This window comes from Gymnoscopelus microlampas, assembly GCF_963454915.1.
Source record: "Gymnoscopelus microlampas genome assembly, chromosome: 4".
Classification (NCBI taxonomy): Eukaryota; Metazoa; Chordata; class Actinopteri; order Myctophiformes; family Myctophidae; genus Gymnoscopelus; species Gymnoscopelus microlampas.
In genome coordinates this window covers 50,949,010-50,964,495 of record NC_139941.1, presented here as the reverse complement: position 1 = coordinate 50,964,495, position 15,486 = coordinate 50,949,010, and the positions used below count along the sequence as shown (strand labels likewise).

Here is a 15,486-nt window from a genome sequence, read left to right as displayed (position 1 = left end):
AGACAGGGGTGCACATAACTGGTGTGCAAGTGCGCATGCGTCGTCAAAATAAATGCTGCGCGGCACATCAGGCGAAGCGAGGCGCTTTCGTGTACCAACAGCTGGGACCGCTGGAACAGGAATTTCCAAGCTTTTATTTTTTAGCAAAAATAAAAAATAAAAGCCTGGAGATCGAGGCTAAGAATTTACTTCCTGAAGCCAAACTCACACATGCACGGTGATGTGCATGTGTGAGAGTGTGTCCTCGAATCCTGACACACAGACGCAGTCAGTTGCGCGACTCGCACGCAGCACGCTGCTGGCTGTGTTACAGGCACTCGTCACCGATGATGAACGCATCGTGATGGTGCAAAATATGCCGTGAACGTCCCAATCTGGCGGCTAAAAGCAGCGCAGCACAGGGCACCAACCTTGGGGGGGGGGGCACCAAACGGCGTGAAGAAAAGAAAAAAACGGCAAAAAACGGCGGAATGTAGAAGCAGGGCGCTACAACATTGAAACGCGCCGGTGAAGCGTCCTTTCTTCTCTTTCTTCTAAATGGTATTTTGCGTTTGGGAAAGCACATTCTAAAGCCACCCGCAATGCCGAACTGGTTTGGTAGAGCGCACGCGCGTGTGCGCCTACGATGGGTGCAGAACGGCACAACATTCAAAGGCTCCCTCTCTCCTAATTCTCAACAAACTACCATTATTTACAAGTAATTTTACAGAAAAACAAGCCCAATGTGGCTTATAATAAGCAGACCTGGCAGCACTGCAGACAGGGAGAGAGGAGAGCGTAAGATTGGATTGGGGAAAATGAGCTTGCGTAGTCTTCTCTTAAAGGTAATGGCATCTGGCACGGTGTTTGGTTTTATTATCGTAACGCCCAAACCCCACCTACGCATAATGTAACAGGTGTGTAACACAGGTGTGTAACAAAATAGCAACTTTTGCACGGGAACACCCCTTGCGCACTCTTAAATCCTCAAATAGTGGGTTTAGCCAGTATTGGCAATTATTATAGAGCCCTTGATCCGGTACATACCATGCTGGTGTTGGCGTCCTCGGGCTCGTGGACCACCACGGTGGCGTTGCTGAGGAAGCCGATCTCTCCGTTGGCGATGTCCTGCGTGACGGTCAGCGTCAGGTTGAGGGCGCCGCCGAACCGGGGGCTGATGGGAGGTATGGGTGTGACGATGTCTACCAGTTCTACTGTGTCCAGCTGTATGTGTGTGAGGAGAGACACAACACACACCTCAGTTTCATATCAAATACTTTGCAGGATGGTTTCAAGAAAATAAGAACAAAAATTACATGATTTTTCAGTGACTATAAATAGCTATGTTGTGTTCTCAGTAAGTCGGATACAGTGCTAGTACGAACATAAAGCAGGAGCTCGCAACTCACTTTTGAATGAAGTTTGTGTTTAAGACAAACAGACAGCAGATACGACGTTTCGACCCTTTCTGTCTTTTTCAAGTATAAAGACCGAAAAGGTCAAAACGTCGTATCTGCTGTTTGTCGCAAATAAACAATTTGGAGCATTCAAAAGGGAGTTGCGAGCCCCTGCTTTGTTTTCATGATTCTGTTCTTATAGTTTGGCTAAGCACCAAGAGACGGAGGATGTGCATTACTTTTTTCTTTGAATACAGCGCTAGTACACCAATTAGAGTCAGAACAATACATATATTAAATGAGCCATTTTCAACCTTATGGCATCATTTCTGTCTACTCACTATGTGGACAGTTCAGAAACTTCCTTACCAATGATCTCCTTTAAGAGATATATGTAATCAGCTATAAGGCTTTTAAAGGACATTTGTATTGGTGTGTGGCAATACTGAGCACAGCCACAGTCCATACAGAAAAAGTCTAAATATCGGCAGGTAGAGTATATCAGCATTATTCCACGCAGAAGAATATTTAAGTATGAAGAAGAGATACAAAATCTAAATAAGTAAAAATATAAATAGTGATTGTACATGGTTGGAGAGAGCTTCAGGACAGTTGAATATAACAGGCAGAACAGCCTAGTTGTAAAACAGAATGAAGAGAGGAATGTATTCATTTGAGAGGCTGCCTGGCCACTTTCCCTTCAGGTTGTTGTGTAGGTTTAGTGTTTCAGTGGATCTCTCAAGTTTAATTGCCACTACTGCTGTTTCTCTGAGCTTCTGTTCTGTCCCTTTTAACGGATGTGTTGGATGACTATAATGACCATTCACCACTGTCAATCTGCCTCTTACGTGTGTGTGTGTGTGTGTGTGTGTGTGTGTGTGTGTGTGTGTGTGTGTGTGTGTGTGTGTGTGTGTGTGTGTGTGTGTGTGTGTGTGTGTGTGTGTGTGTGTGTGTGTGTGTGTGCTTATGTGTGCACTACATTGTTTGTTAATGTGTGAGAGTAATGTGTGAGAGTGTGGGACAGAATTATGCACTACTACAGAATGTGAAGCAGGTACTTTTGGTGCTTTTTGTTGGTGTCCTAAAGCTTGAATGATGCGGTTTGTTGTTGTGTTTGGACAGTTGGACACTGTCCCAATGGAAGCAGGCCAGACTCGAGCCCTGTCCTGTCCTGTCCACACTGTTTACACATGCAGAATGTCAAACTTGGTGCCGCACGGTAACCCTAGCCTCGCGTCACGTGGCCAGACAATAAATCTGCCGAGGATTCTTTTTTTTTGCAAAGGCAGATTTGTCTGGAACCAGGTTAGGGTAACCCATACACACACTAAAATGGAAAACCAAGTTCTTATGTTCAAAACTGTCACTTGTCAGGAAATTAATGTTCCAATTGATCCAATGTAGTTCTAATTTACAGGTATTAATTACCACACAATGAGCGTTTTCTTCACCTCTGAATACGCCTGATCCGTTCACCGCTTAACGCCTGTTGGCGTGTTGCATATTATGTGTGCCACTCTTGTGATTTACAGCAATCTGTCAGAATTGACTGAAAATCAAGCATTTTGATGCGGCTATAAGTGTGACAATAATTGAGCAAAATAAAAATTGAGCAACGTGGTCTGTTTTGTGACTAAAATGTATGGATTGGTATACAATCACGCTATAGTATAGATGGATCTCTATATAGATGGAGATAGAGCCTGTCTGTTTCTCCTGTCAACGCTTGTCAACTTTAATATTAACGTCTCTGTTGGGTGGAAACCTCATATGTCCAAAACGGTTACTTTTCAGGATTCAAATTCAATAACAGCAAAAGTATAATATGATCAAGTAGGGGCATTATTTTGCGGAAAAAAACACAAAAAGTTAAAATATGGAGATAAGAGGTTTCTGCCCGACAACAACGATTTAGCAGTTTGTTTAGCAGTGGTACCTGAATGAAGAAATGAGCTCCGTTCTGCAGGAAGGCGTCGTTTCTGATGGGCAGCGTGAGGTTGGCCTCCCTCTGGCCGTCCTGGAACGGCACGCTGACCGACCCGCTCCCGTTCAGGATGCGCTGGCGGCCGGCCGGGGGGTCCACTGGAGGCCCGGCAGCCGCGGGGACGTAGAGCGCCGTGAGGCTCAGGGACACCTGGCCCAGAGCGCCGCCCTCCCGCAGGAAGCTGAGCGACAGGAATCGACCCTCCGGCTGGCTCTGGATGCTCTGCGTCCGCTCCGGGTGGAAGCGGAACAGACCGTAGACGTCATCGCTGTCCTGGAGGTAGAACACCATCTGGATGGAGGAGGAGGACACGAGGAGGGGAGCGAAGGGTTAACCACGTAGTTTTATGTAGAGCTGTTCCGATACCGACCAGTATTGGAAAAGCTGCCCATACTGCCTAAAATGCTGGTATCGGTATTGGTGAGTATTAGGGATGCAAATTATCGATTAATTCATTAATTGATAAGCTGCGTTTTTTAGGGCCAAAAGGGAAATTCTTGTCGGAAACTGAAAATGAGTGCACAATCATAATTGCCTTGATGTATATAATATTAACGAGGATCAACGAGCATCAGCTGGACACGGACACACACACCCATAGATATAGAAACCTAGATACCTCATTGGCCTCTGCAGTTCATTGTAGCGACTGGTATCTCAATACAAGGCTCTTCCGCAGGGCTGTTTACTACTGACCAATCACATCGCGTTAACTACTGGCCAATCACAGCGCGTCTAACTGACTAGTTGCTGCGCGGCTGCCTCTTAAGAAAAGACCCGCCCCACCTGCCTCTGATTGGCCTACCGAACGCCCCTTCTGTTTCCAGCTTGCCCTGCTGAAGCGGAAGGAAGTGGAAGGCTAGCCCAAGCCTTATATGGGTTAGCCCTGCGGAACAAGGAAGCGTGCCCGAGATACGAACACTTCAGAGCCGAAGGAGGCGTCTACCTTTATATGTCTATGCACACACCTGCCCTCTGCAGTGCTCTAAACTCAAAGTGACTGGAGTCTGTCTCATTTACTCCAAAAGCCCTTGAATATGATGGAATATGATTAAGGAGGATTACTGTGATTATAGTAAGCTCACATTTCATATCACACACACCATACCTATAACTTTCAATAGCCCAAAAAAAAGTTTTTGTTTTTTTTTAAACATTTTTTTCACTTAATTGAAAATCAATGAATTTATCGGAATCGGATTGGGAAGAAAAAAAGGAACATCTCTAGTTTTATGCTTTCAAAATGTTCAATAAATTGTGAAGATAGCTGAACTACAGTACAAGTAGTCATGGTCTCATGGTCTTAACTAGTGTATTTAGCAATAACAAAAGAGTGATATTTGGAAACCCAGTTCTCTGTACAGTAATGGTTACACCACACAACCCTCGTTGGCTTGTGAAGCCTTGATTAGAAGAAGAACTACAGTACAAAGAAGAGGAGGAAAAACTAAGATGAGCAGATGATGGTTTATGATCAAATGATGGTTGAGGTTATCATCACAGAATGTGATCAAGGATAACGGCAATGACCTTTCATTCTCCCTAAGTTTTTGGTTTTGCTGTACTCTCTTATTTCACCCATTTATCAACCGCCTTGCCCCTGGGCCGCACCCTCGTGTGCGATGACCTCGCTGACCATTACTTACAGTAAGTCCAATCTTTTAGTGTCTGTGCCTTACAAGTCACGTTACATTACCTTTCTAGGACATTTACAAAACTGCTTTAAATTAACCACTTAATCGCTATTTCAAATATAGTGAAATTAGGGTGAGGATCACATTTCAATACAGAAATGCATCATTAAAAATAGATTGTACATTTTGAAATGTGTACTTTTGAATCTTTTAACCCAGTAAGACCTGGAGAAGCATCTGTGTCATTTTTAGATTTGAGCTAAAAAGCATTATTTTTACACTTTGGCTATTCAAAAATAGCAGATATACAAGCTCATAGCGCGGCACCGAGTGCCACGCTACGAGCTTGTAGATCTGCTATTTTTGAAAAATCGTGAAAATGTGTGCAAATCTTTGAATATATATTATTTTAAAGCGAACATTTTTTAACTCAAATCTTTGCTTCTGGGGGTCCCTGGAACAAAATATTTGAGATGGGGGTCCACGGCCAAATTCATATCGTTTTGGGGGTCCTTGACATGAAAAGGTTTGAGCACCACTGATATATATTAGGATTTAGAAGACATTTATAAAATCTGCAAAATACAAATTGGACAGAGCAACTTTCACTTGCAGGAGATGAGTAATATTTGCCCAGGAGTACTTAGGCCTATCTATACTTTGATTCACATACTGGGGGTTTGCGTACTTTGTCCACCAGAGAATGCAGGGAGGAGAGAAGAGAGGAGAGGAGAGGAGAGGAGAGGAGAGGAGAGGAGAGGAGAGGAGAGGAGAGGAGAGGAGAGGAGAGGAGAGGAGAGGAGAGGAGAGGAGAGGAAACAAACGCATCAGAAGGAAGCAGTATAGAGTAGTAAAACAGAAACCCGGAGCTAATTTTAGCGAGTCATCCTCTCTAATTAAACCCACTACAACTAAGTCTGCCAGAATAGATTTTCATGAGCTTTTAAAAGTGTGCGGCTCATTCATTTGCCCCGTGGGGATGATGGACCCGTGCACGGCTGTCCTAGGCATCGCCTGACACCGTTTCACCAAGAGAGCTGATTTACTCTCCAGAGGGTGTGATGGATTAACACATTAAACCCGGGGAACGCATCTTGTGTAACCACTTAAAAAACATTATTTAATACTTTGGGCTATTCAAAAATAGCAGTAGCTCGTGAGCTTGTAGATCTGCTATTTTATTTTTTTATCGTGAAAAAAATTGCAAATCTTTGAATATATACATATTTTTTAAAGAAAAAATGTTTTATTCAAATCTTTGCTTCTAGGGGGGCCCCTGGAACTAAATATTTTCAGATGGATGGATGGGGGGGGGGGGGGGGGGTTCCAGAAAACTGTTAAGATTTACAAGACATTTGTAGAATACCCAGAAGCAAAGATTTGAGTTACAAAATGTTTGCTTAAAAACAAAAAATATATATATATTCAAAGATTTGCACACATTTTCACGATCTTTCAAAAAATAGCAGCTCTACAAGCTCATAGCGCAGCATGAGCTTGTAGATCTGCTATTTTTTTAACAGCCAAATAAATCAAAAAATGACACAGATGCTTTGCCCGGTCTAAATGGATTAAAGCGTGTCATGAACGACACTTAACATTGATTAAGTTGTCCTGCTTCAAAGGGAACTCCGCCCCTCCTCTATAATCCGTATAAAGGGAGTTTGTGCTGAAGCAGCTCTTTTCTGAACAACAAAATAACAAGCAGACTCTGCGACCTCCTTCTCAAACCACCTGGGTGAGCATGTGTTTTCTTCGTGTTTTGCTATAATGTGTGTTTTGCATTTGTTAGTGTGCTTTGCACCCGAGGCTTGAGCTCTGTATGTGTCTAACATCTATAACATCTTTAACCACATGAACCTTATGGCGTCTCTATGTGGGGGCAGGAGGGGGGGGGGGGCATTCAGCAAAAAATAGCCGCGTACGAGCACAAGCACAAACACATGCGTCGCGACGCTTTGTGGGCTTGTAGATTGGCTATTTTTGCCTAAAGATATTTGGTATAGAGCAGTGGTTCTAAACAAGTGGTCCTTGAGGGGGTTCCGTTTCAGGTGGTCCCCAGCTAAATGATGGAGAGTTGGTAACCAAATGGATTTGGTTTCATTTTACGCTCTCAATAGTTAAATTATTGTTAAACATCTGCATTACTTAACCCATTAAGACCTGAAGCCAATTCTACAAAATGCCTTCTAAATCCTAACTGTTTTTTGAAAAAACTTATGTTTCTATGTCAGTGGTTCTCAAACTTTTTCATGTCAAGCACCCCCAAAATTATATGAATTTGGCCGCGGACCCCATCTCAAAATATTGTGTTCCAGGGACCCCCAGAAGCAAAGATTTTAGTTAATGTTTGCTTTAAAAGAATATATACATATATTCAAAGATTTGCACACATTTTCTCGATTTTTCAAAAATAGCAGATCTACAAGCTCGTAGCGCGGCACCGAGTGCCGCGCTACGAGCTTGTAGATCTGCTATTTTTGAATAGCCAAAGTGTAAAAATATGCTTTTTAGCTCAAATCAAAAAGTGACACAGAAGCGTCAGGTCAACGCTTGCCTGTTATCTCTCTCGAAGATGCTAATGTCTCCGGTAGGAGACTCAAAGTTGACACTTTGAGTCTCCTACCGGAGCTGCCGCCGCCGGCATTTTGGGGGGTGATCCATCCCTTTAATCTACTGTTCAATCTAGTGTGTGTCTTATTGGACGAGTGAGGAGACCACCTCAAACCACTGCATAATGTACTAGTTATATTGTATTATACAGTATTTTGTATATACAGATTATCTACTATCCAGATTGGTTAGAATAATGTTTTATTCATTAAACTAAGCTTGAAAATATAAACAGATGTGCCCTCTCCTCTCACCACACAGACCAGTTCAAGCTGGGACAAAGATGGCAGCTCACACACACACACACACACACACACACACACACACACACACACACACACACGCGCGCGTGCGTGCGCGCACTTGGGATCCCTGGTGTTTGAGCGTTGTTTTTCATCCAGCCACATTAAGGGAACACCCATGGTGTAGAGTGACACACTGAGACGTCTGTTTCTGCACAGTGTGCCAACTTTAACACTTCATCCGACAGTAGCCTCTCTCTCACACACACACACGCACGCACGCACGCACGCACGCACACACACACACACACACACACACACACACACACACACACACACACACACACACACACACACACACACACACACACACACACACACACACACACACACACACACACACACACACACACACACAGCCACAACCACCACATCCTCCAGATGTCCTCCACCTCAGAAGTGCTGCCCAACCCCTGCAGACTTCCCCAGCAAAGGGTGGGTGGATGTGCGCGCTCTCTCTCGCCCTTTCGATTGCCCCCACTCTCTCTCTCACTCTCCCTCTCTCTCAGGCATGGGCTACACGTATATACAGCAGATATTTTTCTAAACGCACATTTTCCTGTACATTTGGGCCTTTCATCCACATGTAAATTGAGTTTTCGGTCACTAAAACTGTGATTTTTAATGATTTATGTTTAGGCTTTTATGCCTTTATTTGACAGGACAGTAGGCTGACAGGAAATGGGAAGAGAGATGGGGGGGGGTGACACGCAGCAAAGGTCGTCAGGATCGGGAGTCGAACCCGAAATCAAAGCTCAATTCGTGCTTGCGCCTGGAATTATCCATATTATCCATATCAGTAGAATCACCGGGGTGATTTGTTTATTTCTGGAACACAGTTCTTATATGACGTGATCTAAGATTCGCTTATGGGAATTCCAATACATAAAATAACGCCATGAACCAGTGCTCTGTACAACCCGCTACTGAGTCATGTGATCACTGGTCCTGGTGCGATAGTCATAATCCCCTGTTCACCGTATCCACACACACGCGCACAAACACACACACACACACACACACACACACACACACACACACACACACACACACACACACACGCACGCACGCACCTCCATAGGCTCGTCCACCTCGGCCCCTCCGGTCACTGTATCGGGCAGCAGTCTGAGGACGAACGGCTCAGCCTCCTCGGGCAGGTCGTCCGCCACAATGTTTAGGGGCAGCACGGCGCTCATCTGCCCCGCCCTGAAGTGCAGCGTCCCCGCCTCGGGGTTCAGGTCCTCTGACACCGGAGGAGAGTCCGGGTCGTTGGAGGAGGAATTACGACTGATGGTATAGTTGACCGATACGTTACCGTAGTTCCCTCCGTTCCTCACCACGGAGATGCCATCAAACCTGCAGGGAGGAGGGACAGGAGCAGAGGATGTCATTTGGGGTTTCCAGCTTTCTTTTTAGACCTCAAAAGAGACGCAAGTGACACAACACTGGAGGGAGCTTCACTGATCGTATTCCCCCCAGAATGGGCACAAACATGGGAAAAGAATTCATTATACTATTATGCCACCAAAATGTGGAATGTCCTACCACCACGAGCCATCAAAAAGTGCGACTCCCAGAGTTTTCAACGGGACAGAAGCAAAGTTAGCAAAGTTTGTTGTTTACCCAGGGTGTCGGACTAAGTACGAAACTTGTTTCCAGCCGGACCCTGCATGGAAGCCTTGCTCAAGGGCTATTCAGCGGTGATTCATGATTGATGTGATGAATTGGGGAATCGAACTAGGGACCTTCCGGTATCAAGGCCGCCCCTCTAACCACTAGGCCACCGCTGCCACGGAAAATTAAGGCCCGGCCCTAACCGGGCCCTACTGGCCGGCCCGAGGCTCGGCCCAGCCCAAACAATTACCATACTTTTAGGCTTGAAAACCCCAAAAAGTGTCATTATGTTCTTAAAGTCATGCATCCAACAAGATTCGAACTGAGCAGATTGGACCTTCCGTTCCAGAGATAATGGCCAAAACATCTTGAAAACGGCCACTTTCACAGATTTGATTGAGTTTTGGCTATTGTTACCAAAAAAGATGTTCCTCTACTAGCTCAACCTGTCACATTGTGAGCTTGTAGATCAGCTATTTTCACTTATGTTTTGAAACAGGGCATAAGTGGTTAATTCATATTGTGTTTTTGTAAGTTTGGGACCCAGGGGCCCCTTCCCAGAAATGTAGTAGAGTTAAAGTCATAAGCCAAAAAAAAATAAAAATAAAAATACTCAAGTAAAATACAGATATTCAAAAAAATGTTGTACAGTACTTAAGTAAATGTTCTTGGTTACTGAAGGAAAGGTTTAACATAGCAGAATGTTGGATAAGAGCCACACTTTGAGGTTTCAAAGAAAAATAATCGTATTACACAGGAATTGGAGTGTTGGAGGAAGTGTCACAGAAATAATTAAGCCACTAAGCCAGGGTCACCAAGGTCAAGTACAAATGCATAGTAATGTCATAATCCTACCATAACATATGATAAAGCCTTTTAATGATGCATAATGTCAAGTATCATAATACCTCACAATAATAAGGTCACTCACTTTGCCCAGGATCATAGTGTATTTTATAATGTGTTATAATCGCTAGTATAATACGTTGTGATTTGGGGGATTATGTCACTATAAGTGGTATTTGATTTGAACACACAAAATGTTACTGTCTACAAATTCAGGAATGTCATTACTTTACTTAAAGCCCCCATTGACCACTTTTGGTGACTTTTTTGAAAATATCAGATCTACGAGCTCACAACTCGTCGCATCCCGTCACGTTGTAGATCGCCTATTTTCAAATAGCCATATAGCCTAATAGTCAGGGCTGTATTAGCCATTGGGCCGCCGGGGCCGTGGCCCCAGGGCCCTGGGCTCTTAGGGGCCCTTCGATGGAACTGGACCGCGCGGCCATCGATTTACAAAAAATAAATGTATAAGTAAATCAAATATCAAATGTGTGGCCTCTCCTCTGTATTTACCGAAGTGATTCTCGCTGTGTTTGAGGCCCTGACAAGGGCTCCTGGGGCCCTTCAAGGGCTCCTGGGCTCCAAGGGCTCCTGGGGCCCCATATATGATGGAATATGATTAAGGATTTCATATCATACACACCATACTTGTAACTTTCACTAGCCGCAAAAAAAAAGAAAAATCTAAACAATTTTCAGGAAAAAAAAAAGAAAAATAGGGGGGGGGGGGGCTAAAAAAATGGCGGCACCAGGGCCCTTGCGGGGGTTAATCCGTCCCTGCTAATAGTCGCTTCTTTTTGGCTCGTTTTCATAGAACCTGGTTGCATATTTCTCTTGAAAATATCTGGCAACGCTGATCCCCTATATACTGTAAATACCTCAGTATGGAGTCCTCGTTGATGCTGACCGGATGACCGGGCTGCGCGCTGCTGATGATGGACAGCACGCCGTGGGGCTTGTCGTTGGGCTCGATGGTGACCAGCACGGCGTTGGGCGGGACCAGGACGGCGTCCCCCCGCACCGTGCCCTCCTGCAGCACCAAGTGGAAGGACTCGGCGATCTCCGGCACGTCGTCGTCGTTGACGCTGAACCGCAGCCGGACCTCGTAGACGAACGGGGGGAAGGTGGCGGTCCGCACGGGCTGGAGGTCCAGGAAGTCCACGGCCGGCGTGGCGCTGCCAGCCCCCTCGCCGCTGACCACCGCGTATTGTACGGACACCTGTGTTAGAAATCACATTACTGCGGTTACTGGGTGCTTTTTGTCCTCCCCACCCACCCGGCTTCCCCACCCACAAACACGGCCAATTGTGTCAGTGGTTCCCAAACTGGGGAGTTCCCAAATAATTGTATTATTCCCTGGAGGATTAGTTTAAAGATTTTAATCTGGGTTTTTGTAGGTTTTCTGACCTCAATTACAAAACAGGTCTGGGGGTTTTCTGAATAATTAGGCTCAGAAAAGTGCTGTGATTGGCCGGTGGACAGTCCATTAATCCCGCCCCCTCTCCTGTTTTCTCACTCAAGAGTAAACAAACCAGCATACGGTATTAGTGTAGGCCAGGGTATCTCTATTTCTAAAGTGACATTTTAATGCCTTTTAAGACATTTTTAATACCAAATTGGCCAAATTGTCAAATATTACGTCTGAAAGAGGTAAACATTGTGAAAATAGCCGATCTACAAGCTCACAATGCCTCGCAGTGTAAGGCATTGGATATTTTCATAATATTTATCTGCGGAACCGAGTCAAACTAAGTGCTTGTCAGGGTGGGGGGTCCCCAGTTCAAATGTGATTATTTTGGTGGGATTTGAGTTAAAAATGTTCGCTTATATATACTGTATACAGTATTCAAATATTTGACACATTTTCACAGAAAATTGCAGATCTACAAGCTCATATATCTGCTATTTTTGAAAAGCCCAAATAAATCTAAAATGACACAGATGTGTTCGCGGTTTGAACGGTTTAAATAGTATAACATTAAAACAATAGTAACCTCTGTGTCATCGGAGCCGACCAGCGGCCCGTTGTCGGTGAGTCGTCCTCGGGTCAGGGTCAGGGCGATGACCCCGGCCGTCTCCGGCACCACCAGCACCGACTGGGAGAAGCGCAGCGGGCTGTCGTTGCGGCGGATCCGCAGCCGGACGGCGCTGGCGTTGGCGCTGAGGAGGGCGCCGCCCGCCGCGCCCGTCAGCCTGATGAAGAACACCTCGTCATCCTCTGGGATCTGGAGGAGGAGCAGAGAATGATGACACAGAACATCATCAGAACCTGTGAAACTACTTCTACAAAGTGAGCGACACCCACAGCCACAACACTAGGAGCAACCATGATCTGGTAGGGGAGAGCCGCCAAGATTGTAACGTGTCATGGTTGCAACAAGCATGTTTTCTGTTGATTGGTCAATTTTATCATAACGTCATCACGTCAGTATGTGACCAGTGCTGTAATGAACGTGCCCAGGAAGTACATAGTATTTTCATCCAGGCTAGAGAAAGTTATTGCAGAAAAACTGCAAAGTTAGTACAAAAAATCGCCTTGAGTATCTTTGGTCTACACATCTTTTCTTTAATGTTGCTGAGCTAAAGTAGTTCTGTTCTGTAAACAAAGCCAAAGCAGTGGAGCGCAGAGCGGCCCGATTGTAACATGCAGCCAATGTGTTAAAATGTAACGTCGGAACAGCGTCCACTTTCGGTTTAATAACTCACGATCTGTTTTATCAATTGAAAAACTTTAAGTGGTTTATGATAGCGGACATGTGTAGGTCCTTTGCTTGAAAATATTACATACGTAAGTAAAAATATTGCAGAGTAAAAGAGCGAAAAGTGAAAAATGTTACAATCTTGGCGGCCCTCCCCTACCATCAAAATATAGAACAAGTACCTGGTCGTCCACAATGAGGACGGTGAAGTTGACCACAGCCTGTCCAGGATGGATGGTGATGTTCCCCCTGTCTGGACTCAGGTCTTCAATGGCTGGGTTTGGACCTCCAGAGATCTGACCACATACATACAAGGTTAGGAAACAGTAACAATGTGTACAATGTCAATGTCTTATGATGTATGCACGTGCGATTGTGCGTGTGTGCGTGTGTGCATGTGTGCGTACATGCATGCGCCTGTATGTGTCCGTGTGTGTCCACAAGTGGTGGAAAGTATCTTTCTACTTTTGGAACTCTAAGTACATTTTCATGCCAATACTTTTGCGCTTTTACTCAAGTACATTTTGAATTCCAGACTTTTACTTGTAACAGATTAATTCTATATTGCAGTATTGTATTGATACTTTTACTTAAGTCAAGATTTTGAGTAATCTTTCCACCACTGCTGTCCACACATGTCAAAATCATTAATGTAAAACATTGAGGGTCCATTTGGGTCCCTCTCACCCTCTCAGTGTGAAATGGACCCCTGTAGGGACAACAAATGGAACCCTGAATTTGTCACTCTCAGATTTAACTTAACACTGAGGATATTACTGTGTGTAAACTCAACTGTGGGTGAAAAGGTCATCAAAACAATGACATAAATATCAGTGAACATTGTGAAACATAGTGTGCGTTCAGACCATGTCCAGCCCTTCTCACCTCATAGTAAACGGTCACCGTCCCATACGTCCCCTTCTCTCTGACCAGGGTGACAGGCACATACTGGCTCCTCCCCCTGGGTTCATCTACTACCATCTCTTCACTCTGACAGAGAGAGAGAGAGAGAGAGAGAGGGGGGGGGGTGCAGGAGAGAGAGAGAGAGATGGTGAGGGAGAGAGAGAGAGAGAGAGAGAAAGAGAGAGGGTGAGAGAGACAGAAAGAGACAGTGAGAGAGAGAGAGAGAGAGAGAGAGAGAGAGAGAGAGAGAGAGAGAGAGATTGTCACTTTTGCCTTTTTGACAGGTCACCATTGTAAATAAGGGGTTAAACAGCTGTGGCATTCTTGTACTTATAGCCTCATCAACCGTTTGGAGTGGACAAAAATAAAAATAAATACAACACCCAAAAAGTCATGCAAAAAATATTGCAGAGTTTCATGAAGTGAAACAAAACAATGCATAGGCCTACAGTATTTGGGCAATATTCCGTAAAAATTGATTACACTTCCATTCATATAGACACCGAACAAGTTGCCTTTACTGGGCAAATTGACCAACGTAGTAACGTAAGGAAGAGAAAAGAGGGAAAAAAAGCATTTTAGATTTAGCGTTAGCTCCTATTAAAAAATATAGCGTTGGCTATTCAGCTCACAGATTTTTTAAATATCAAAAGAAATGGGAAAATGTTGAATCATTTAGATTCTTTTTACTCAAATCTTCTCTTCTGGGGGTCTCCGTGCTGGCACAAATCATTTTCAGATGGAGGTCTGCACTCCGTGCCCAAATACATACTGTATAATTTCCTTGGCACGAAAAAGTTTGAGAACACTGATTTAGAAGGCATTTGTAGAATCGCCCTCAGGTCTTCATGGGTTAAACAAACCCAGCAGGTCAGGAGGTCATTATTGATTCTCAGCAAGCCAAATCACCATACCACAGTTACCATGGAAACCCCCGCAATGTCTCCCACAGATATAAGTACATCCTGGGAGCGTTGTGGTTCTAATGGCCCCCAGAAACCCCCGTTAACAACCCACCCTGAAACGTCTACTGACACCATGCTGCCCACACACCCACCACTACTACCATTATGGATGTGTGTGAAGACCCCCCGCTGTGTGACTTATGACCCAAAACCCACCCCTTCCTTCACTAATTTCTTAGTTCTCTAGACTGGATGTACATGTGCTACAGCAACGGACAGAGTACTGTAAGACTTTACAACAAAGGAGATACATGACAAACATAAGGCCTAAACATACAGTTTTTGTTATATCGTTGCTGTCGGGCAGAAACCTCCTATCTCCATATTTTAACTTTTTGTGTTTTTTTCGTAAATTAAAGCCCTACTTGATCATACTACAGCAGGAGTCTTCAACAGGGGGTCCGGGACCCCTAGGGGGTCCTCAGAGCTACTATAGGGGGTCCGCCAAATCGTTGTGTGATAAGATTTAGTTTTTTTACATTAACCACTTGAACCCTAGAATTCCTTTTCTGAGGAGAACATTAGCCGAAAATAGCAGATCTACAAG

The 15,486-nt window shown here is 44.6% G+C and overlaps 1 protein-coding gene across 1 annotated transcript in view; it reads right to left on the bottom strand.

Annotated features, from left to right (window-relative positions):
• The window catches only part of adgrv1 (adhesion G protein-coupled receptor V1), a gene marked incomplete at its 5' end in the record, with an annotated part of 261,294 nt that overhangs the window by 233,154 nt on the left and 12,654 nt on the right, over positions 1-15,486 (bottom strand). The window contains 7 exon segments of the mRNA XM_084055548.1: positions 1,027-1,203; positions 3,313-3,651; positions 8,983-9,265; positions 11,251-11,591; positions 12,367-12,597; positions 13,254-13,367; positions 13,957-14,061. Coding sequence (XP_083911674.1) covers positions 1,027-1,203; positions 3,313-3,651; positions 8,983-9,265; positions 11,251-11,591; positions 12,367-12,597; positions 13,254-13,367; positions 13,957-14,061 — 1,590 coding nt within the window.